The 22,177-nt window shown below is 44.6% G+C and overlaps 1 protein-coding gene across 2 annotated transcripts; it reads right to left on the bottom strand.

The window, feature by feature from the left end:
- Positions 1-241: 241 nt before the first annotated feature.
- Positions 242-20,930, bottom strand: IL17RA (interleukin 17 receptor A). Of its 2 annotated transcripts, none has more exons than XM_072326648.1 (13): positions 20,744-20,930; positions 14,591-14,615; positions 13,402-13,548; positions 12,343-12,467; positions 11,291-11,417; positions 8,867-8,914; positions 8,631-8,788; positions 7,273-7,350; positions 6,774-6,849; positions 6,674-6,688; positions 5,746-5,847; positions 4,984-5,025; positions 242-4,456 (listed from the first exon to the last, which is right to left on the bottom strand). In XM_072326648.1, exons 1-13 carry the CDS (start codon positions 20,870-20,872, stop codon positions 2,958-2,960), a joined length of 2,571 nt encoding a protein of 856 aa, XP_072182749.1. In that variant the 5' UTR covers positions 20,873-20,930; the 3' UTR covers positions 242-2,957. The 2 variants fall into 2 exon arrangements, with proteins under 2 accessions (XP_072182749.1, XP_072182750.1); XM_072326649.1 differs by having other exon boundaries at positions 242-4,453.
- Positions 20,931-22,177: the final 1,247 nt, after the last annotated feature.

Raw genomic sequence — 22,177 nt, 5'->3', positions numbered from 1 at the left:
CCCAGCTGTATCTGTCAGTGCCTTGTGAGCATGCTTTGGTGCTTGCCAGCTGATCTGGTTCTGTCTCAGTTTTGCCAGAAAAAAAATCCTTATGTAATGAGTTAGGCAAAAATTGAGGACATACAAGTATTTAAGTAAATATATCCAAAAGCGCTCCTCTTTTTAATTTAAGGAAAAAAAAAAACAACAACAATTCATAAACAAAAGTATAAAATGTACATAATAAAACATTGGTTGCAAGTCAAAAGAGCAGATTATCTTCTGAGATATCAGACTTTTAAAAAGCCAAAATAAAATGATCTCAACATTTCTTGACAAGTAAACTTAAAAGGATAAGAAGATGACAAGCTTGTCTGAACACTAAGTAGAAAGGCTTGGAGGTGGCTTGTATCTCATGAACTGTAACCAGCTGCTTGGACTGCAGAAACTGTGACAACACCTACAGTAAATACCAGCTCCAACTAGTTTGCTACTCAGTCAATGCTACGTTGGCCAATAGAGGATCACTGGCACGGAATAAGTCTTCCTAGTGCATCCAGCTCAATCTTGGAATTGACAGTTAGCATCATTGCTATGGAAGGATCAACCCCATAATCTCTTCTTCGGTTGTTTTCACAATGGTTAGCCTGAAATACCTGTGCTTGTGTCTATATTCACACAAGGAATATCTCACACTCATTTTTGCTCAGGATAAAGTCAGGGAATACAGCAGCAAACTGGATATTCATAATCGTGGCCATTCCATCCCTGATGGGATTCACCCATGAGTGCTGAGGGAGCTGGTAGAAGTGACTGATAATCCTTGACTGATCATGGCAACTGGGAGAAAAGCCTAAAGACAGAAGAAGATCAAATGTCCTATCTTCAAGAACAACAAAAAGGAAGACTCAGGCAGCTACAGACTGGTCAGCCTCGTCTTGATCCCTGGGAGTTAATGGAACAGCTCATCCTGAAACCATTCCCAGGCACATGGAGGGCAAGAAAATAACCAGGAATAGTCTGCATGGATTCACCAAGGAAAAGTCATGCTTGACCAGTAAGCTTCTATGATGAAACTAGCAAACCTGGGATGAGAAGGGAGCAGCAGATATTGCCTTCCTGTACTTCATTAAGTTCATTCATTACCTTCAGTAATACTGTGCCTCGTAAGATCCTCATAGACAAGCTGAGGAAGTACAAGCTGGTTTAACACACATCAAAGTGGGTAAAGGACTAGCTGAAAGGCCAGAACTACGAGGCAGCAATCAGTGGTTTAGTCTAACTAAACAGTTACTAGGAGAGTACTCCGGGGGGTAATACTGTCTCCAGTCTTGTTTAACATCATCAGTGATCTGGATGATGGGGCAAAGCATACCCTTAGTAAGCTTACAGATGACACAAAGCTGGGAGGAGTGGCTGATGCACCACAAGGCTTCGTTGCCATTCTGAGAGACCTCAACATACTGGAGAAACAGGCTGAAAGGAACTGCATCAGGTTCAACATGAAGTGCAAACCCCTGCACCTTGAGAGTAACAACCCCGAGCAGCAGAACAGGCTGGGTGCCCTCTGTGGAAAAGGACCTGGAAATCCTAGAGGACACTGAGATGAGCATGAGCCAGCAATGTGCTCTTGCTGCAAAGAAGACTGAAGGTATCCTGGGCTGCATTAGGCAAAGCACATCCAGCAGGTAAAGCTTTTCCTCTACTCAACACTGGTGAAGACATGCCTTGAGTACTATGTTCACTGCTGAGCTCCTCAGTACACAAGAGACATGGACATACTGGATAGAATCCAATGAAGGGCCAAAAGATGGTTAGGGGACTACATCATCTCTCATACAATGACAGGCTGAGTGTTGGCACTGTTGAGCCTAGAGAAAGGTCAGGGGCCATCTTATCTACATAGAATGACAGAATTGTTAAGGTTGGAAAAGGCCTCTAAGGTCACCTACTCCAAGCATCCACCTGCCACCAACACTGCCCACTAAACCCTGTTCCTTGGTACAACATCTACACATTTCTTGACAGCCTCCAGGGGTGGTGACCCCACCACTTCCCAAGGCAGCCTGTTCCAAACCCTCACCACTCTTTCTGAGAAGAACTTTCCCTAATATCCAATCTGAATCTCCTCTGGCACAACCTGAGGACATTCCCTCTTGTAGATATTATGTACATAAAGGGAGAGTACAAAAGAGGACAAAGACAGGCTCCTTTCATTGGTGTCCAGTGACAGGTCATGAGGCAAAAGACACAAATAGAAACAGAAATTTCCTTCTGAACACCAGGAAGCACTTATTTTCTGTGCAGCTGATAATGTACGGGGTTTGCCCAGAGAGGTTGTGCAGTCTCTCTGCTTGGACATAATCAAAACCAACATGAGCATGGGTCTGGACAATCTGTTGTAGGTTGCCTTACTTGAGCAGACGTGTTGGACCTCTGCAGTTTATCTAGCCCAACCTAAACTATTATGTGATTATGTACAGGCAGTCCTAACCTAGCTGAAGTTTAAGGCACACATCTTTAACACACTATAAAAAATATATATATATATTAAAAAACCCCCCAAAGTGGCAATGCAAAGTTTGCCATGCTATCTAATTCTACAGTCTGATTCTTGGTCTTGCTTCTATCTAGTGCAATAAAACCATTACAGTTGGAGGGAGTTTTGAAGGCACAGGTGGGTGAACCAAGGTAATTTTTCTGCAGTGAAGACTCAATACATGTCCCCCAGGAGCAGAACTACTGCTTGTTCTGTCACACTGATGACTAGTATTTGTTGCTTCTCTCCATACAGAGATCAGAAGCAGAGATGTTAATCAACTGCTGGGCAACTCCACCTCCCTGCAGCAGACAGGAAGATCCCACCAATTAGTCACATGTAATACAAGGAGAAAGATGGTGTTGGAAACAGTTTCAGTGCTGGATGCAGTACCAGCTTCCACCCGTGTATTTCAGATGGAGCAGGTCCCAGATAGAGCCTAACAGTCCTCTGAAGATGGGCTCATGTTCATCAGCTCTGCTGGATACCCTGACTCAGAGCTCTGTTGAATGTCCTGGAAAAAAAGCTGCTGCTGGAGGCTCTTTAGGCTGTTCAAGACCTCTGGAGAGAGTTCATGACAAACCACCTGATTCTCCTGATCCTCCTCCTCCTCTTCCACAGGGTCATCAGGAGGCAAAGGGGAACACCTAGAGATGTAACCCTGGTCTGACTGTACTGACTGTCTTTGGTCTTTGCACTGCTCTTCAAAGATCAACTGGTGCTGCTTGTCAGCCTCCTCTTGGCAGAAACATGGATCTGAAGGAATGACACTCTGCTGATAAAGAGAGTACATAAGTCCATTCAAATGATGCCTCAGTTCACCTGAGAGGTTTGCAGGACTTTGGTCATCTATTGCTGAAACATCATAGTCATCATGGAGGATGATGTTATTCCTCATTGGAAAACTTGTCTCCAGAAGAGGAACTCCTTCCATGCAGTCCTCGTTACTCAGCACATGATGGCCAAGTATATTTTTGTCTTCCATGGGAGAGACTGGCTCTACTATCTGAACTGGAGCAGCCTCATCCATAGGATTGATCAGAGTCTGAGAAGCTGTATCTCCACAGAGATTAAGCTGAGGCTGTAGTTTACACCCTCTGTTCTCACCTTCACAAATGTGGAGATTGACGACATAACAGCAGTTAGGGTCAGGTTCTCGTAGGTGCAGCTGCTGTTTCACAATTCCGCCTGGTTCACTTAGCAACGAATCCACCTGGCTCTCTCTGTTTAGGGACTGCAACTCTTCATCATTATCCAGGTTGATGCTTTCAGCCTCAAACCAGTTTGGGTGCTCTGTCTGCCAGTTTCTGAACTTCTGAATTGCCTCTTTCAACTTCCTCCCACTAGGGGTATCAATGTAGTTTTCAGCTGTGATTTCCTGGATTCGATGGATGCGCCCAGGCTCAAACTTCTCCAAGTCCTGAATCCGAAAATAAATATCCTCAAACTTGTCCATCAGTTGATACCTGGACGTGACATTGAACAGATCAGGAATATCTTTCTCACTACTTATCCCATTGAAATAGCAGACTATATACATTCCAAAACAGGCTGGCTTCTTGAAATCTGGCAGGATCAAATTCAGGGCTGGGGTGAACAGGTCTCCAGTTGGCTTTTGCTGATCTTGCTTGAGACACACAGGCGCGCTCCCAAGCATGGCTTGCCATTTGGCCTGGGTGCCTCGTGAGCATAAGATTATGATCTTTGAAGACAGTTCTTCCATTTCCTTTTTCTGTCGAGTGAGCCAGGGTAACGGCCCAAACTCTGAGATCTGATGATCTTCTAGCAGATCTAAGGCTACAGCAGTGCCACAGACAGTCATCAGAAACTCAGCAAACTTCAACACCACATCCACATAGAGCAGGTGGTCGGCAGAGTATACAATCCAAACCTTTCGGGGCTTCAAGGGTGGTAGAGGAAGGTCGGTAGGTGGTGCTGCTGAAAGACAGAAATTTTAATCCCAACCACATTCCTGAAATCGTAATGATGCAAAGCAGAAGCGATCAACATAGGAGAACATTAACAAAAGGTTATACTAATTACCAGTTCTGAAGCTATTTTGGCAACGTACAGAGACAACATTTACTATTGTAACAATGTTAAAGTCCTGACAGTGGAGCGGTGACTTGTATTGTTGCTTGGGTAGCTCATGGAATTTCATCACACAAGATTAAAACACATGGGCTTCAAGAGGCTTGCAAATGTAGATTCTTTTGCCAGTACAGCCTCAACTGGGTCACTCACTTTACAAAACAATTATCTCCCATCTGCCAGAGATGGCACTCCAACTTGCCTATTCTCTGTCTGATGCTACTTGTTATTACAAAGTGTCTTTTGACTAAAGGGGAAGATCCCAAGGCTATGTTTTGCTTTTGAGAAGCACCTACAGAGGAGCAGAGTCCCTTTCTGAACAGTTACGTGAGACTTCCAGAATACATTAACAAGTATTTGGCAGCACAGCTTACCAGTTTGCAAATCATACTGACTGCACTTTCCTTGCCCGTGACCTGGAAGAAAGAGAAAATCACTGTAAGTCCTGAAAGTAAGAAATAAAATTAATCCCTGAAAATGACAACCCCTTCCAAAGGGCACATTCAAAAATCTTTAACTGCAAGGGGTGGGATATAAAGATGGCACAAGGGAGAAGAAGTCTAATGTGAAATATACTAAACGAATGAAGGCTTGCAGCAGCCAATTTTGCTACTTCACTACATTTCTCGTTGGAGAGGAGAAGAGATGCACACAAAACCAATTTTCGCCATCTTGCCCTGATTTGAGGGGTACAGAACTCAAAAAAGTATGAAAATTAATTTTGCTGAGACTCTGGGAGGGAACAGAAGACTATGGGATGGACAAATGGGAAGCTTCTGCCCTTGTAAAACTCATGCGTATCATAGGAGGAGAAATAAATGGAAAGGATATCTGTATCAATCTGCAGGAATCAAAGGGATGAACTATTAAGTTTCTTCTTCCCTTCAAGAGCTCTGAAGATCTATATGAAAATGGAGTACCAGACAACACAATCCATTGAAGACTTTATTTAAGCAGGTGAATAGTATTAAGATCTTACAAATCCCATGATGTAGATCAGAACAAAGTATTTACACAGACATTATTTTAGTGGCAGTACATCAGAATGGGAAGAAAGGAAACAGAGAAATAATTACAGAAGTAGGAAAAGTAGTTTTAGCACCAAGTCTTTTGTTTCTAGTTGGTATGAGTCTTACCTGCTCGTTTTTTGGTCATACAAATGACACCTGCTATGACCGATCCCACTAGTAACACACAGATCCCAGTGATACACCAGTACACCCATATCATCATATCATCTGTGGTACAAAAAGAGCACGCAGACATTATTTACACAAATACGGAGCTTCACTTGGGAACTGAAGTTTGCTGAGCAGCAGCGGCCAAGGGAGAGTTTTACCCAAAACTACAGGTAATCCAGTACTTCCCTCCTACAACAGGCCACACCACAGTCACTCATCACAATGACATCCTGCTTTCATGATGCTGTTTTGCACCACAAATGTGTTCCACAAAGAACTGTATGTGCAACACATTGAAAACACAGACCAATAATCCTTCTCTCGACACAGAAATGTTTACCCAGCTTTGACAGGTACGCAGCCCACATCCTGCCTGTTTTGCAGTAATACATCTTCAAAAATAGCGTCTTTTTTTTTATCCTATTTTGGGTGAGGTGTTTTTTCAAACTACAGGTGTCTTTTTTTTAAATCAGGTGTCACTGGAGCCAAAAAAGGATGTCAAATCATTATGCACATGATTTTTCTTGACATCCATAGAAATTAACATGTGCAAGCTATTCTCTCTAAAAGCTGCTTAATATTATGCAGTTAAAAAAAACAACCTTTAGACGAAGTGACAGAAAACATTTTATACTAAGACTCTTCTCGTCAAAAGTGTTTCTCAAGGAATTTTATGCAAGCATCTCTAAAAAGCACTCTGTAAGGTTTATGCTGCATACAAATACTTGGCTTTCTTAAAGCTCTGAAGCAACTGTAACGCAATTCATTCTGAGCCAAGTGGTACAATGAGACACTCCCAGCCATTAGGCCAGGGAGGGTCATTTGTTATTCGATATGACAGTGAAAGAAGTAAGAGATGATGCAGGGTATTAGGAGGCCTTACCTGATGGGCCCACACCTGCAAAAGACAAGAGTTACGTTAAAATTTAGCTCTCATCTGTAGAAAGTATTGAGAAACTAATTTAGAGAAATGGAAATCTCACTTGGAGCTGGTGAACATGGGATGAAAGTAGAGTGCCTCAGACAGTCTGTACCACAGATAGCAAAGAATGGCTGAATCTGCAGGCAAAATAAATTCAGAAAACAAAAAGCTATTCTTAAAAGCAGTTCTGTTCCAGCTTGACTTTCCCTCTGCCCTTACATTCCATCTACTTTACCACAGAGAGACAGAATACCCACTTCCCTTCTGAAAACAAGATTAACCAAGAATTCTTACATTGTTCACTATGAATTAACAAGGCAGGGAGCTTCTGCAGTTGTGCACCTGTCATTCCCATTTCAGACTCTGACTTGGCAACTCTACACTAAGGAAAAGCCATTGTCTACAAAGAAGACCTTTATAAAATATTCTTTCTGTCACAATCATTTCCCTGATGTACGTAATAGCTCAGAACAAAACACAATGCAAAAAATACAGAGTTCTTAAGCTGCACATTGCCTTGTTGAGGAAGGAATGACACAGAGACAGCAGTGAGATCATACCTGTACTTTGTAGTTGCAGCAAGCTCTCAAGTTCTTCTCCATTTTGATTGTGACATTTGCGTGTGGTTGCAGTTCACCCTGCAAAAGTCAGATATGAGTTAATGGACAGAAGAAGAAAACGGAAAATGAAAGAAGGAAAAAAGAAAAGAATCTGAGCAGAGAATACAGAGCATAACAAAGACACAGAGATTCCTAATTACTGTTATAAAAGGTCTGGCTACCATCATATGCGACTGACATAGTAACGCTATTAAGACAGCACACTAAGGTTGCACAAGTAACAGGAAACAAATCTGTACGTTGCATAACTTCGAATATGTTAAGAAACTTCAAGATATTAACATTGTTAACTTAAGCTTAAGTTATTTAACGTGTAAATGTTTAATTAACAATGTTCCTCGTGTTTAATTAAAAAAAGCTGTCAACACTGCCGCCTCTGACACTCCAGCAGACAAGTTTGTCCTTTGTCAAGAATTCATTGATTTAATAATAGCGTAAATATGTTCTTTACTGTACTCGGCAAAGATAAACTCCAAAGTGAGGTTTATTAATCTCTGTCAGGAAGGTGTGCACACAGCTGTACCTGCTGTAATAACACGGCACGCATCGGTACATGGAATATGAAAACTTCAAGTATGGAAGAAATAGAACAATTAAGCAACCTGCCCTCCCCCCAGGAAGGGTGCGGACTGGTAACAAATATTCAGTACTTCTCTCTTTCCTCAGATGCCTGAAAGGGGAGGTTTCTTATGTCAAAAGGCATTCTGCATCTCTTTGTGCTTCTCAAGCACATAGGTCACAAGACGTGGAGGAACTGATTGACAATTTAATTGAAACACCTGTTACAAACAGCATCTTGTTCTTAAAAAAAAAAGCCACAAAAACCAACAAAACACACCACAAGAACAGCCAGTGAAACAAAAAACAACTGATCAAACCACCAGCTCTCCCCATACATCACTTTTAATGAACTATTTCAGTCATTTATCAAAGCTTTGTACCTTGGTTTTGGTTAATTTATTTAGTCTTAACTCCCTGGTGCTAGCTTGACAAAGGCAATAAGGGTTGATGAGTCTCAGGTCAAAATTCCATTTCCACTGCAGGTGCTTACACACCTCATGCATTAAAAAACAAATCTTTGAGAACCTCTTTTTGGTCCTTTATCCACCAAATTCCTAATGGAAATTTCTCTTTCCCAAAGGCAAGATAATAAACCAAAAAGAACTTGGAAATTGCTGCACAAGTGCATTCATTACATCTCCCGCATCTTGGCACCAACTCCTTTAACAACTGTTAAAGAAACGTTTGTCTAAACTACCACAGAAGATATAATTGATATCATTTAGGAAGGTAATTACCTCTGTGACGTCATGTGTGATCATTTTACATTTCCTGTCATTCAGGAAGCTGGTCACATGAATTTGGTATCGGGTTGGCTCCTTCCATGGGTTAAAGCTCACAAGCAGAGTTGTATCATCTAGACTTTTAGCTTGGATCTTGGGCTCCCACAGGCTGCCTGGAAGTAGTGCAGATATTCTTAAGTTTCTCAAACGTCAAAAGCATTTCAACAGGACATCCACTGACAAATTCCTACCTGTCTTTATACAAGGGGTGGTTCTTTTCATCAGAGGGTCGTTGCAATCTGCAAGATAGACAGACCATCAGTGACCAGTCAGAAACATCATGCTGTGGTTTAGATGAAATACCCATTTTCTTAGTAGAAGCCAGAGACATAACTTGATAAGCAGATCTGTGCTCCAAAGCAGCAGCAAATTTCAACAGGAGAAACAACAGTTTGCAATGTATAAATGAGTCCTTCTGATGCTGTTTTTTCATTATAGAGGTACTAACAAGAAAAGACTAAAAACATACAGTATTTATAACGACAGTGTTACTGTCGTTATAAATAGTGTGTGCCCCCGGTGGCGCACGGTGTTAGAACCGCCGCTTGCAACACCAGAGGGCCTGGGTTCGAATCCCCCCTGTGGCGCAAGGGGTAAAACTGCCGCTCTGCTACACTAGAGGGCTCGAATCCCGGGAGTTGGACTCGATGATCTCTAAGGTCCCTTCCAACTCGCACGATACTATGATACTATGATACTTGACAACCCCTTCTGAGAGAAGACCGGTACAGAGGGGGTCATAGTAGAATTAAAGCTTCATATTGATCTCTGGACTGGAAGCATCACAGCCATAACTTCACTCAAAAGAATGCTTTCAAAGAAAAATTAGGAGGTCGGTGTCTTCTTTGAAACCCAAATCCTCTTCCACATTTATAATTCTTGAGCTTAATTTAGCAGACTGGCCCTTTGGGACCTTTATCAAATACAGATACAGAGTTACACATTCAACATTTAGCAATGTAGAATTTATAGTTCTCAGCCTAAACTACAGCCATCCTCCAAGGCTTGGACACAAACAAAAAGAACTCCCTACAACTGCTTGCTTAAACAGCTGAAAGAAAAAATTACAGCTCTTAAGTTTCCAACTTTCAAGTTCAGGCCCCTGTAATTCAAAGGCATGCTCTAATCAGCAAAGCTCCCTGCAGCTGCTGACCTTGACACAATGCATTAGATTTCTGAGGAACAGAAGAGGATAAAACCAGTAAGGCTCAGTATGACCACATATAATAAAGAATAGGATGGCTGAAAACTGAGTACCCCCTCACCTTTTCCAGCACACGCTGGCTGACATACCACATACATCGTATCTTCTAACTGCAAAGTCATATTGTCAACTATATGCGAGAACAAATTTATCAGCCAGTTTTCAAACCACGTATAGAATGCATTTATAAAGTAGCTAGTGCAGCCTGTAAGCACTGCAGATGCTCCCCATCTTCAGGGAAAACAAGTTCTTAGTCATAGGAAAAAGCTCCTATACAGAAGAAAGGATCAGGCAGTCAGCTCTATCAAATTTCTTGGTAAATCATATCTAACTGTACCTTTGAATTCAAAGTTCATGTGCCTAAAATTTGATAGACTGTGGATTGACTAACCACACCCTCTTCTTCTATTCTAAGAGCTGTGTATCTGCTTATCTATTCATTAGGGGAATTTCAGTGGAAGGCTCCTCCTCCTGCTCTAAACAGCAACAAGGGTCCAGTCTCCCTCATCCTGCATATTTTTGCCCTCTGTCTCCAAGGGGTTAGAAGCCTGCTAATCTTTTTCCCCTTGCTGGGACTTAAGACAGTACTGTTGGTCTGCCCATATCACTGCATGATAGCATCAACCTCTCTCTAATTGCTGGATACTTATCAGCCTGGTGGTTTCCTCTCACAACCTAGCCACCTGCTCAAAAAGTTCACCAAGCTGGGCAGGTCTGCACCCATGACACCCTTCTCTTTCCTGAGGCCCTTGAGGAACTCAAGTCTTGAAGTTCCATGCATTGAAGGTCTGGGCAGCTCTGTCTCCTCTCAGGTGCTTCATCTGGATGCACATATCAGCCCAGAAAGGTTGTGGCCCCCCTGTCTGGGTTTCTGCCTCAGCCTGACTATTGTGGCAGGTGGTCACCTTGTTTGTTTCAGTAGAGTGCTGCACCATCGTGTTCCCAGACAAGAAGAAAGCAGTCTGCCTCGTGCCTTCTCTGCACACCCTGCCTGCCTCAAACTGCCCTTCCTGTTTGCCCATCCCAGTCAGCACACTCCTGGTCACTAATGCTCTCCCCTAGGGGCTGCTTTTGTATGCTCAGGAGTGTTACACTGCTGCTCCAGGCCCCACACCCATTGCATCACCAGCTCTGATGAAGACAAGTGACTCTGGGCAGCTCCCTCTTCACTCTGGCTTCTTTTTTTTTCCTCCCCTCAGGTAGCCTGTCTCACATGGTGATTCCCCATTTCTCTGTGCAACACAGCTGCACTGGTGCTGAAAAATATTATTACTTTATTAGCAAACTTGCTCACAGTTCATGGGTCTAGTTGGGGGAAAAGAACCAAACAAAACAATACAATAAAACAGGTCCTTTAGCTAGAAAACGGAGTCCTAACCTCAAAGCCCAAGGAAAATAGAGCATCTCTTACCAGGCATTGTGAGAGACGTGGACTTGCAATTGTAGTCTCCCTTTACACTCAGTTTGGGTAGGTGGTAGACAGTCACTTGGTAAGTCTGGCCAGGTTCCACCTCAAAGCGGTTAAAAGTGAAATTCCACTGAAAACCAAACACAGTCAAAATGAGACTGCTGTCCTATTAAGAAACTGAAATTAACAGGTCCTGTCCAATTCTGTTGTCTTACATGAACTTTTTTCTAAAGCTTGACAGTAGAAAACAACTTATATGCATTAAATCATTAAATATATCAGTTCTCTGGTCTATCTCAAATTCTGATGTTTGGGATGAAGGGAAAAAAAAATATATCTCTTGGAAATCTCTGAGTTGATACAAAAGTCTCATGGCAAACAACCGTGTGGAGTTCTGGATATATAATATATAATGGGCAAGTATATATAAACACACACACAAACACACACATATATATTTATGCTGATTTCCACATAAAGCTGTTCAATTTCTGAAAGAGGCAATGGCTTCAGTCAGTAAACGAACTTTGGTCCAGTTCTGGGTGATAAGAAACAAACTCCAAAATCCTCCTCTGTAAGAAGAGCTGTGTGAAGCCAGCACTTAAACCAAGCACAATCTGGAAGGACCAGGTTGCTGTTCTTCTCTCCATCAAGAGAATACAAGAGAGAACTTGAATTACAAAGAAAGGCTGAGTTAGAAAGGAGGCTGTTTCTCAATGGCCAAACAGAATACAAAAACTCCAACTGTTTGCTTTAGGCAATATCCAGGAGAGCAACACATGGTAGGTACTGAGAGAGACAGTACTTAATCTCAGAGAACACTAAAAGTGAAAGGGAAACCAACTAAGTAGAGCAGCCTGTAGATGGATACATGCAAGCATAGAACAAAATGGGTACGACAGCAGACCTCAGATCTAATATCTTGATTGTTACACCAACTCTTCTGACTAAACAGTCTGTACATAAAGAGGGAAAACAAAAACAAAAGGTAGCCTTGCTATAAGATAAGAAAAGTAGAACCAAACCCATGGCAGTTCAGGGCTCTTAGCACTCACCCGGCCTCCATCTGGACGGACCTGAAGAGGCAAGTTGTTCTGAAATTCAAACTGGGCGCAGATCTGTTGATTGCTGCTCACTTGCATCACAGCCAGCTCTGCCCCTCGGAGATAGCGGATGCTAGCTGCAGGCACACAGACAGAGATGTGTTTTCCCTTTCCTGCCAGCTGCATGTGTGAAAGCTGCAACCTCACAGAGATCACCACTGTGCCTAGACTTGTTGCACCTCCTTTGAGGTGCTGGGAATCTCAGCACATAGATAACAGGCTATTAAAAACCAAGTGTGCAGGGTTGACTGCTAGCTTACAGGTTGTCCTGCACAGCAAGAGCTCCATCCATGCTGATGAAGGGGCAGAGCAGCTCTATGCTGCCCTCAGACATAGATCTTGCAGAAGCAGAATTAAGCATGTTTGTTTCCTATCTTGGATAACTGTAAAATTATGAATGAGATAACATAAGCAGAACATCATATAGAAACAAAAATCCATCAGAGATTTGGACAGTAAGAAAACCTGACTAACCGGTACTTTTAAGACTCTAACAAGACAATTACTTCTCTGCCAAGACACACTTGCACATAGAAAATTTAAGTTACAACAGCTAGATTACCCTATATAGGAGGCATTTGCACTAGATTAACAGCACATGTATTACTATTTGCATGCTCTCAAATTAACTCCCATTTGTTCAGTTTGCAGATGTAATTCTCCTACATGAGACTGCAGCAGTCACTACTATTGCAAAACATGAAGCGCAAGTCTTCTTTTTCCCCCTTGCTGCTGTGGTAAAGGTACTCTTGGGTTAGGTTTTATCTGCTTTTCCCATTTTAACTGCCATTATCCCATGCTAATGGGAGCGTTCTCAATCCCCAGCATAACCCAAAACCTGATTCATTCCTCAAGAAAGAACAAAACTACCCCTCAAGTGAAAGCAAAGCAAAGCAGCCAAAAGTCCAGATTTCAAGCTGTCCTTCTACAGCTCAATCAGTAAAAGCCTTTAAGTCGTAATTCTCCTCCCTGTCCTTCCTAGACCACACCTCATTCCTCTGTTCTGCTTACCATCAGTGGCCACCTTCCACTCTATCCGAAGCACTGGGAGCAGTTCTCCATCTGTCTGACGGAAAACATCAGAGAAGACATCAAGGCTGCTGGGAGCAGAGGGTGTCCACGTCTGATTCTGTAGCCAGCTCCTCTCTATGCAGGTACCTGCCCAGCAAATAAAAGCTGTTATCCAAAGGAGGATGGAATAAAGTCTGCTCAACTGCAGTTACTGCCTGCACGAGGGTTACTCAGAGGGCAAATCTGAGTGACAGATTGCTTCATCGTTCAAAAAGGCAGCTTTCAGCATGTCAATAATTTATAAATTGCTCGTAATATTCTCAACTCAGGCATTCTGGTAACTCGCACTTCCTCTTTTCCTTGAAATCCATTAATAGATAATCACAGTTAGCTCAGCTGGGTCAAGTAAGTTTACTCAGTACCTCCTGCAGCAAGTCCCCATCTTGCTGTTGAAACAGAACTGTGCTAGAACACCAGCACTCATTCCAAGCCTCCCAATGATAGTGTCAGGTACTCAAGCAGTTCTTTAAACAATGTAATCAACTTTTGGAACAACTGCCTTATTTCTAATTTGAATACACATCTGACTTCGGCTTCCATTGACTGCTCTTGCACTGCCTTTCCGAAACTAATGAGCCCTCTGGACAGAAAAATAATTAGTGTCAGTCAATGGAGTGTTATGAGAAACGGGGCCTGTAATCCCATCAGAAAGTGATATCAGCTATGACAGGCATTAGATGGACATGATAAGCGAAATGCTAGAAGTCTAAGTGGATCATCCGGACATGTTAAAAATGGCTTTGCTGAGTATGAGTGAAGCACCAACACGGGAAGAACCAGTTTGCCAAGTCAAGGAGGAGCTGCAAGTGGGAAAATATACCGAAAACCTTGTCCTAAAAGCTCCATTTCTTTAAAAATGGGCTCCCTCAGATTTAAATATAAACTCAGCAAGTTGGGTTGTGCGCTTTTGCCCCACACCCCAACTCTACCTTGGGAAAGAGACAACTTCCCCTTTATCTTTTAGCTGGAGCTGATCATGGACCAAACCAAAGACTCCCTGAGCAATGCTGCACTCAGATGTGACATCTCTGAGACTCCAACAGGAAGGGCTTTCCATATGAAACCAGTTAAAGAAAAAACAAAGGGGTGAGCTGATGAGAACGTGGCAATGAAGAAAAACACAACTTACTATTTCCTACGAGGCAGTTTAAATCCTGTTGGGGGAAGAAAAAAGAAAAAGAATATTAGTCATCAAATAAAAACTGAACTGAAAATAGCTTGTTTCTCTTTGGTAGTGGGACGAAAGCAATTTAGTGAATAGCAAGGCATATGAGCTGCCACAATCAGCCATCACGCATCTACATAAAGTTGTTCCGCAGAAAAGCAAAGCTTGGGTTTGGGTTTAGCCACTGCCTGATGACCTGACACGCGTGCCCTGCACATTCAACTGGAGATGATGGAGGCTTTGCTTGGTTTTCCCCACATGTGTTTTGTTTATACTGGGACACCCCGCCATCAGTAGGAAAAAAACATGCAAACTTGCTTGGTAATGTGATCCTAGTGATAAGTTTTTGCCGACTTTGCAGATCAAAATGAAGGCAAGGTTTCCTCCCACTCTCTTCCTATGCCTCGACATATAAAGGGGAACGTTGTCATTGCACTGTGGTCACAACAGGAAACAAGGCAGTGGTGTTTCTGACCTCTGTCAGCTTGTTACGGCCAACACAAGGTGTGCTTGGCTTGTGGATACAGCCAGGCATCACATCAGCCACACTGACCAACTGGTCATCACAAATGGAAACACAGCTCTGCTAGCTATGGAAAAGCACACATGTCATCAGCAGTCATATTTCAGCAAGCACAACTGTGCTCTCTCAAACCTTGAGCAAAAGCAAGCAGATTTGGCATTAAGGTCTTTGTGCTTAACAAAAAAAACACCAAAACAACAACAACCAACCAAACTGAACATCTCTTCCAGGCTTTTGCCCAAGTGGAAACAACAGAAAGCTGTAAATCTTCAGGCTTCCATCACAAGTAACGCATCCACACTGCAATAAATAGTGGCAGTATAAAAACACCCGTCTCAGGTGCTTTAGGGCTTTTTTGACATACGAATACAGATATACTAAGAAAGATTCAGTGCATTACTTATGTTGCGGAGTTCTGATCAACTTCATTATTGCTTAGAAAGCCATCATTTCATTTCAGTCACAAGGAAGAAATCTGCTAATCAGCCACGCCACATATTTAAACATAAATCTATGCAGGCAGAACCCTTGCCTTGGCCTGCCCTGTTTCAGCTCTGGAATAGTGATTCAGAGCTCACTGCGGAAACTCCAGCCACAGGCTGGGGCTTCTTCCATTGCAGGATGGGGCCTTGGGATAGGTGGCACCAAGAGTCACACAGCAGTGCCCTACCTTGGGCAGCAGAGCTGTAGTGTAACTACACAAACAAATTGATATGCTTATCATCAATGTGTAAAACATCCAGGAGGAACTTGACTGTAAAGGTCAGAACAGTCACAGCTGGAGGAAACACCCTGATAATCTGAACATCAGATAGCAACTTAGTGTGAACTGTACTCCTACTATTACACCACACTTAACTACTGCAGATAAAATCCTCCACTGTTTATATCCTTTTGTACTTATTAAATAGAAACGTTACCACAACTTTGTATCTCTCAAATCAGCTAAAGGTTTTGGTTTCTTTTTTCCACCACTGGAAGACTCTCATGTAATATCTGCAATGGAAACAACCTTGAGTACAAGCAAGCAAGTGCTGATGAACCGGGACAAAATTATCTATTCTACCTTCACAGAAAGATGTATATTAGGTAACTCTTTCAGTGTGACAGTGCCACTTGCATAAACAGGTACACCCGTTTTGGCTGGGAGTCAATCCTTCTCACAACAGCTGTGTTTGGAGTTTGTGACGGCAGCAGAGCCAATCTCACAGCCATTACCAAAGCAGTGCTGGTGCAGCACTGAGGGACCTCCTCGCTCCTCTTCATGCAGTTCCTTACAGCTGCCTGCCTGACCCATGAGTCTCCTTTTTGTGACCCTCTGGCTCTCTCCAGCCAACTGAGAGTAGCCAGTGAGCAGTGGGGTAGGCTGAGGAAAGCAACAAAAGTAATGGGCTACAAGCCATGGGTTTGGTTCATAACCTAATGACTTTTGTTAGAGGCTACCGATTATTATTCAGTCATTTTGTCCTCCTGTTGTTTCAGTTATCAGTAATTATTGTAAACTGTCCCATGATACAGTCCTTATATAAATTATAATGCATTATTTGCTTGAAGAGCAGCACCATCTGCTTTTATCTGCATGTTGCTGCTTCTGTTTATCAGCAGATAAGACAATTAACCAAGCAACAGTTGTAATTTGTTTTGTTTCATTATCAATGTGAACGTTGAACCAGCATAACAGATCACTGGACTCTTTCTTCCTTCAGTTATACCGCCCTGGGTGAAGCATTTGCAGAGATGAGACTACCCCCTTTCTGGTGTTCTATGAAAAAGAACAGCTGAACAGGGAACACTCAGCCAGTTAATGATGATTCAGGACTGAAACCTGACAATTAAGATGTCTTTAAACTTTCAACACTGAGTTTCTACTGGGACAAACAACAAGGTGTCACTGTGCCCCAGACCCACCCAATGATTTTCATAGCATTGTCTGAGTTGGAAGGGACCTTTAAAGGCCATCTGGTCCAACCCCCCTGCAGTGAACAGGGACACCCACAGGTAGATCAGGTTGCTCAGAGCCCTGTGCAGCCTGACCTTGGGTGTCTCCAGGGATGGGGCATCCACCATCTCTCTGGGCAACATGCTCCAGAGCCTCACTGCCCTTATCATAAAAAAAAATTCTTATATCCAGCTTACATCTCCCCTCTTGTAGTTTGAAACTGTTCCCCCTTGTCCTATTCAAGAGGCTGTTGAGTGCTTTCCCACCCCATATGTACCAACCACGTTGCTTTACTATGCTGTTAGTAGTTGAGAATTGAACAAGGTTGTCACCAGAAGGGAAGGACCCTCTGTCCAGGGGGCAGCCTGCACTGGCCCAGCTGCTGGCTCATTCCCTTCCCAGTCCCAAGGCAACACAGGGATGACCCAACAGCCCCCAACACCCAGAAGAATCAATCCAGTCAGCATGTCCTTACTGTTGGCCACTGGAAACCAACTGGAGATGAAGCCACAATGCTGACACAACTTTACACCAAAAGAACGTAACTCCAGAGAATGACAGCTAAAAACCTGGATGCAACTAAAGACAAAAGTCAGTTTTGCAGTAAAACAAGTCAATTACCTCTAGCATTGCATGAGCTACTTCCTTAGCGCTGGAGGGGAATACTGCTGACTTTCAGCTTTATCTGATGCACTCGCTCGTTCAGACTGCATTAGCAAAGCTGCAGTCAGCAGAAGCAATTAACCTAGTTTCCTTCCATGAGCAAACACAAGTTTAGATCATACAACAGAAATACAATAACAGTGATGGTTGCTTCTGCTCGCCCACACAAAACTAGAAGCGTTGACAGAGCCGAGACATGTCAGGTTGCACAGGACAGACAAGCAAGCAAATGGGAGAAGGCAGAACAAATGCAGAGCTCTGCACAAAAGCTGGAGATAAAGCATACAGCCAGGCAGGGTGCTGTGTGTGTTGGTACATAAGAGGTTTTAACTGAGATGTTCTCCCATTCTCCCTACTGCATCTCAAGATGAAGAAATGGAGCTACAGGGACACATGCCGCTTGGAACCTTCTGGCAGAGGAGTACAGACACAGCCATCTCCTCCTGTTTACTTGTTATATTCCACAGAAAGCCAAACAACTGTTTCTTTCACTTTGTCAAGCCTTTTTCTGCCTTTTGACATCAGAGAAGAACAGACTGTGTGCCAAGGAGAATCACACGAATCTGAAACATATGAGAAACTGATTAACAGCAGCACGTCATAACAATTCAATTGAAATAATTGGAGGCCAAGATTTCCCAGCAGGATGCTGTGGTAACTAGCAAGAAACTGAAGTAAGCTGGGCAGGCAGCCAGTTTTATCTTAAAGAGCAACTGCTGAGTGGGAAGAGCTCCAGCTCCCCAAATCTGCCTCTCACCTGATGACTGTCTGATATGAAATCTTCTACAGTTTCCCTTTCCTGATTAGTCCATTCGAAGAAGCAGAGATCAATTGGATGTGAAGGCATAAAACCAATAATTACTGAAAAACGATTCGTTTAAGGCTGCTGGAAAACTATTTTCCACAGACTGTGTGTGTTTTAATTTTGAAGCCATAGAGAAAAATATTCTCTTCTACAAATTCTAAGCAAACTAGAATCTAACTTTAAAAGCAGAAGTTACTTCACTCAAATTACTTTGAGGGTATTCTCTTATCATGTTTTGGTAGCTTTGATCACTGATCCTTTTTAGGCCAAGAAATTCTATCTTAGAAACTCTAAGCATGAACAGGGTCAGTGGTTCCATCCTACACAGTAAACCCTCACAGAAAGCAATGGGAGAAGGTCAACAGCAAACACAAAGTGAACATGCCTGTAAAGGAGGCACAAGTAAAGGCTTCCTCACACGCATCACCATCACTCATCTTTGTGAAAGATGTCGCATCCACTCTTCTCTGGAGACTTAGTGAATGTCATCGAGCCAACAACAGTGACTCCCATGACCCAACTAGGCACACTGACCTAAGCCCTTAGGGTTGGTGGGGCTATCACAAACCCCACATCCTGCTGACACCAGGTAGGGTGCCTCAGGACGGGCACACAGGGAGAACAGCCAGATGGGATCTGTGTATGCAAGGGGAGGAAAGCCAGCCCCGCCTCCCTGGAGATGACACATTCCAGTAACAGTTACTGGAAGGAGCTGTTTGCAGCCTTGCTGCTCAGCCTATGGCCAGACAGGCTTGATGTGGAGCAGAGGTGAATAAGAAACAATAAGTGAATAAGTGCACTTGCTGACACTTTAATACACCGGGCTCCAGTTACTATTTTACTTTTGTTACAGTTAGAGGTGTCTGTGATACTGATGCGACACTTTCACTCCTCTTTCCCTGGCTGGAAACCCGCTGGTGCTCACTCTGCCCTTCCTCAACGCCTGGCAGCAGCGGATGTGCAGGAGGATGTGGTCTCAGAACCCAGCCCAACTCTGACACCACGGGAGGGGCTCCCAGCTCCCCCGGTGCAGTGCAACTAACAGAAAAGGGAAACAGCTACCAACCGCCGCAGCCTCAGTCAGTCGCAGTTCTGCATGTGTGTGTACCATTACTTTCAGCAGGGCTGCTCGCAGGTTTGTCTTTAAGCCAGCTCCTCTCTGAAAGCTGGAGCTGCGCTGGGGAGTCCCTCACTGTGCGTAGTGGTCTGTCTTCCCTTTAAAAGAAGCTGAGAGCCAGGGAGATGGTCAGCCCAAACATCAAGGTCTGCAGGAACTCCACACTGTGTTGCTTTCAAGCTCTGTGTGACTAATGGTGTTTGGGACACCCATGCAGTTTTGTAATGTCCTCTTTGCCTTTTCCATGAGCTTTCACTTTGAAATTTCACAACATCCAGCCCAAAGTAAAGCCGTGGAAATGGAATGCTTTTGAGGGGTATTTTTACATAGGAGCAGAGGAGCAAGCAGCAGCAGAGGAGAGGTCGGGTAACAACAGGAACAAACATGTGGCCAAACTTTAGGAAAGGACAGCGAGTAGACGAAGGACAGAAAATGCATACAGGAAAAGGATACAGAAGTAGTGTCACAGTTTAGGAGGGGCCCTGGCTTCCTGCGAGGCCGGGCAGACGGCATCAGGAGTACAGGACGTGTCTGTCTGCCTGGCACTCAGCACAACATCGTTCTGACTCGGGCGGGACAGGAGAATACTTCTATGCTACATGACGGACACCGTGCTGAAGGCTCACCCACAAGGCTCTGAAACAGCAGATGTGTCACAGAGCAGACGGGACCCATCTCTTAAACAAGACATTCCCTCCGTGCCACTGACCACACGCACCCTGATGTCACACACAGAGGGAAATTCCTTTCTCACGAGAGCTGGGAGAACACAGTGCTTCCAAGAAGCAATAGACGGACTGCGCTACAAGAAGCGAACCGCTTACAGACCCATTCATAGCCGTACCACCCCGAAGCAAAGGCAGACAGCTACACCCGAGCAGCCGCTTCCTTAGCGCGGCGTCTCCCCTGCCCCCCCGCAGGCCGGGAGCGGGAGGCCGCAGAGCCCGGCACAGGAGCGGCCCCGGAATGGCAGCGGTAGCACTCTGCCTCTCGGGGCGGGCCCCGGCAGCCCCACGTTCCCCGAGCCCGAGACGCCCCGAAGCTCCCCACGATCCCTCCCCGGCGCTTACCGGCTGGGAGCACGTGAAAGCCGGCGCGGCCCCGATGAGCAAACGCAGCGCGGCGGCCGCGGGCGGCACGGGAAGGACGAGAAGGAACAGCAGCGGAGAAGACAACCCCAGCCGCCCCGCGCCCGCCATAGCCCTGCCGCCGCCACGACCGCGGGGCTTCCGGGCTCCGACCTGAGCGCGGGGCGGGGCCGGCCCGCACCTGAGGAGGGGCTGCGCGGCGGGGCGGGACGCTGGGCGAGGCCGGGGCTCCGCGCTGCCCGCTGGGGGTGCGGCCCAGGGAAAGGCGGGGCGGGCGGAGCGTTGCTCGCTCAGCTGCGGCCTGCGGGACGGGGCACGGAGATTTGCATGTGGGGTGCTGTCCTCCGGCAATAAAGTGTTGTAGATACAGGCAGCGTTCCGACACAGGGCTCTGTACACAGGTATCCTGGGCAGTTCTGCGAGCACCCGGCTCGCAGGAAGCTGTGCAGAGCTCGCTCCCGGCGGTCTCACAGGTTTCGCCCAGTTTCACACCTTTCTTTGCGCTGTGGTACACCCACAAGTGGCTTTCACCACCGAGACCTCAAAACCCAAGCACCGTGAGCCAGCAGCAGAGCTGAGCTGTGCACCACGCTGCACCAACAGCCAAGGGGAGAGAGTTGATAAGGTTGGAAAAGGCCACTAAGATCATCTAGTCCAACCATTGACCCAAAAGGCTGCCCAAAAGCCTGAGCCTGGAGGTGAGGGAACTCTGGTGGTTGTCCTGTCCTGTCCTCCAGCTCTTCACGCTGGTGGCGGCATCCATGGCTTGACATCACCTCCTGGCTCCATCTGGTACGTGACACCACTACCTAACAACAAACCTTGAGGTTCCAACATTTGTGTGCAAGTCGGGGAATATAAATATACACATAATAAAGTAATTTTAAAAAGCACGCTTTTTTCTTGCGCTTGATCCTATGCCAGCGTACTTGGGCTGAGCACTCTGTGGCACTCTATGCAGCGCTCAGCTGGCGTTACAACGTAATTGCTTGATAACTGTGTTGTTGGCACAAATTTGTTTGATTGAAAAGTAAATGTGTAATACGTTACTTATTATCGTCCCATTAGCTTCATGGCTTATGTAAAGACTAATTACATGGTATTCAGGCTGCAGGCATTCCTCTTTTGATGCATACTCAATAAAAAAGAATCCTGTGGAGAAAATGGTAACTATTTGGTTATGAATGGGTCATACCTTGGGCATCATTACAAGGTAGCACTTCTGTGATGATAGCAGTACACAAGTGACAGGTTTTCTAAGTTAATGTTTAACAGGACAGCCTGTTACTATCCCATGCTGTTCTGCAGCCCCTTATGCACACGAGAGACTCCACAAATCTAGTGTGGGCAGCCATTGGGAAATAAGGGGCTGCAGGATGCCCTCATAGTTTGCAGCCACCACTGAGCAAAGGGGGC

The sequence above is a fragment of the Excalfactoria chinensis genome, chromosome 1, assembly GCF_039878825.1.
Source record: "Excalfactoria chinensis isolate bCotChi1 chromosome 1, bCotChi1.hap2, whole genome shotgun sequence".
Taxonomy (NCBI): domain Eukaryota; kingdom Metazoa; phylum Chordata; class Aves; order Galliformes; family Phasianidae; genus Excalfactoria; species Excalfactoria chinensis.
The sequence above is the reverse complement of the archived record's forward strand: the minus strand, read 5'-3'. Positions and strand labels throughout refer to the sequence as shown.

Coding starts and splice junctions, on each gene's coding strand:
- IL17RA (XM_072326648.1), bottom strand. CDS start 20,872: ATGGCGGGCGCGGGGCGGCTGGGGTTGTCTTCTCCGCTGCTGTTCCTT. Junction 8,915..11,290: donor CACGTCTCTCACAATGCCTG/GTAAGAGATGCT, acceptor TCTATCTTGCAG/ATTGCAACGACCCTCTGATG. Junction 8,789..8,866: donor CACCCCTTGTATAAAGACAG/GTAGGAATTTGT, acceptor CACTACTTCCAG/GCAGCCTGTGGGAGCCCAAG.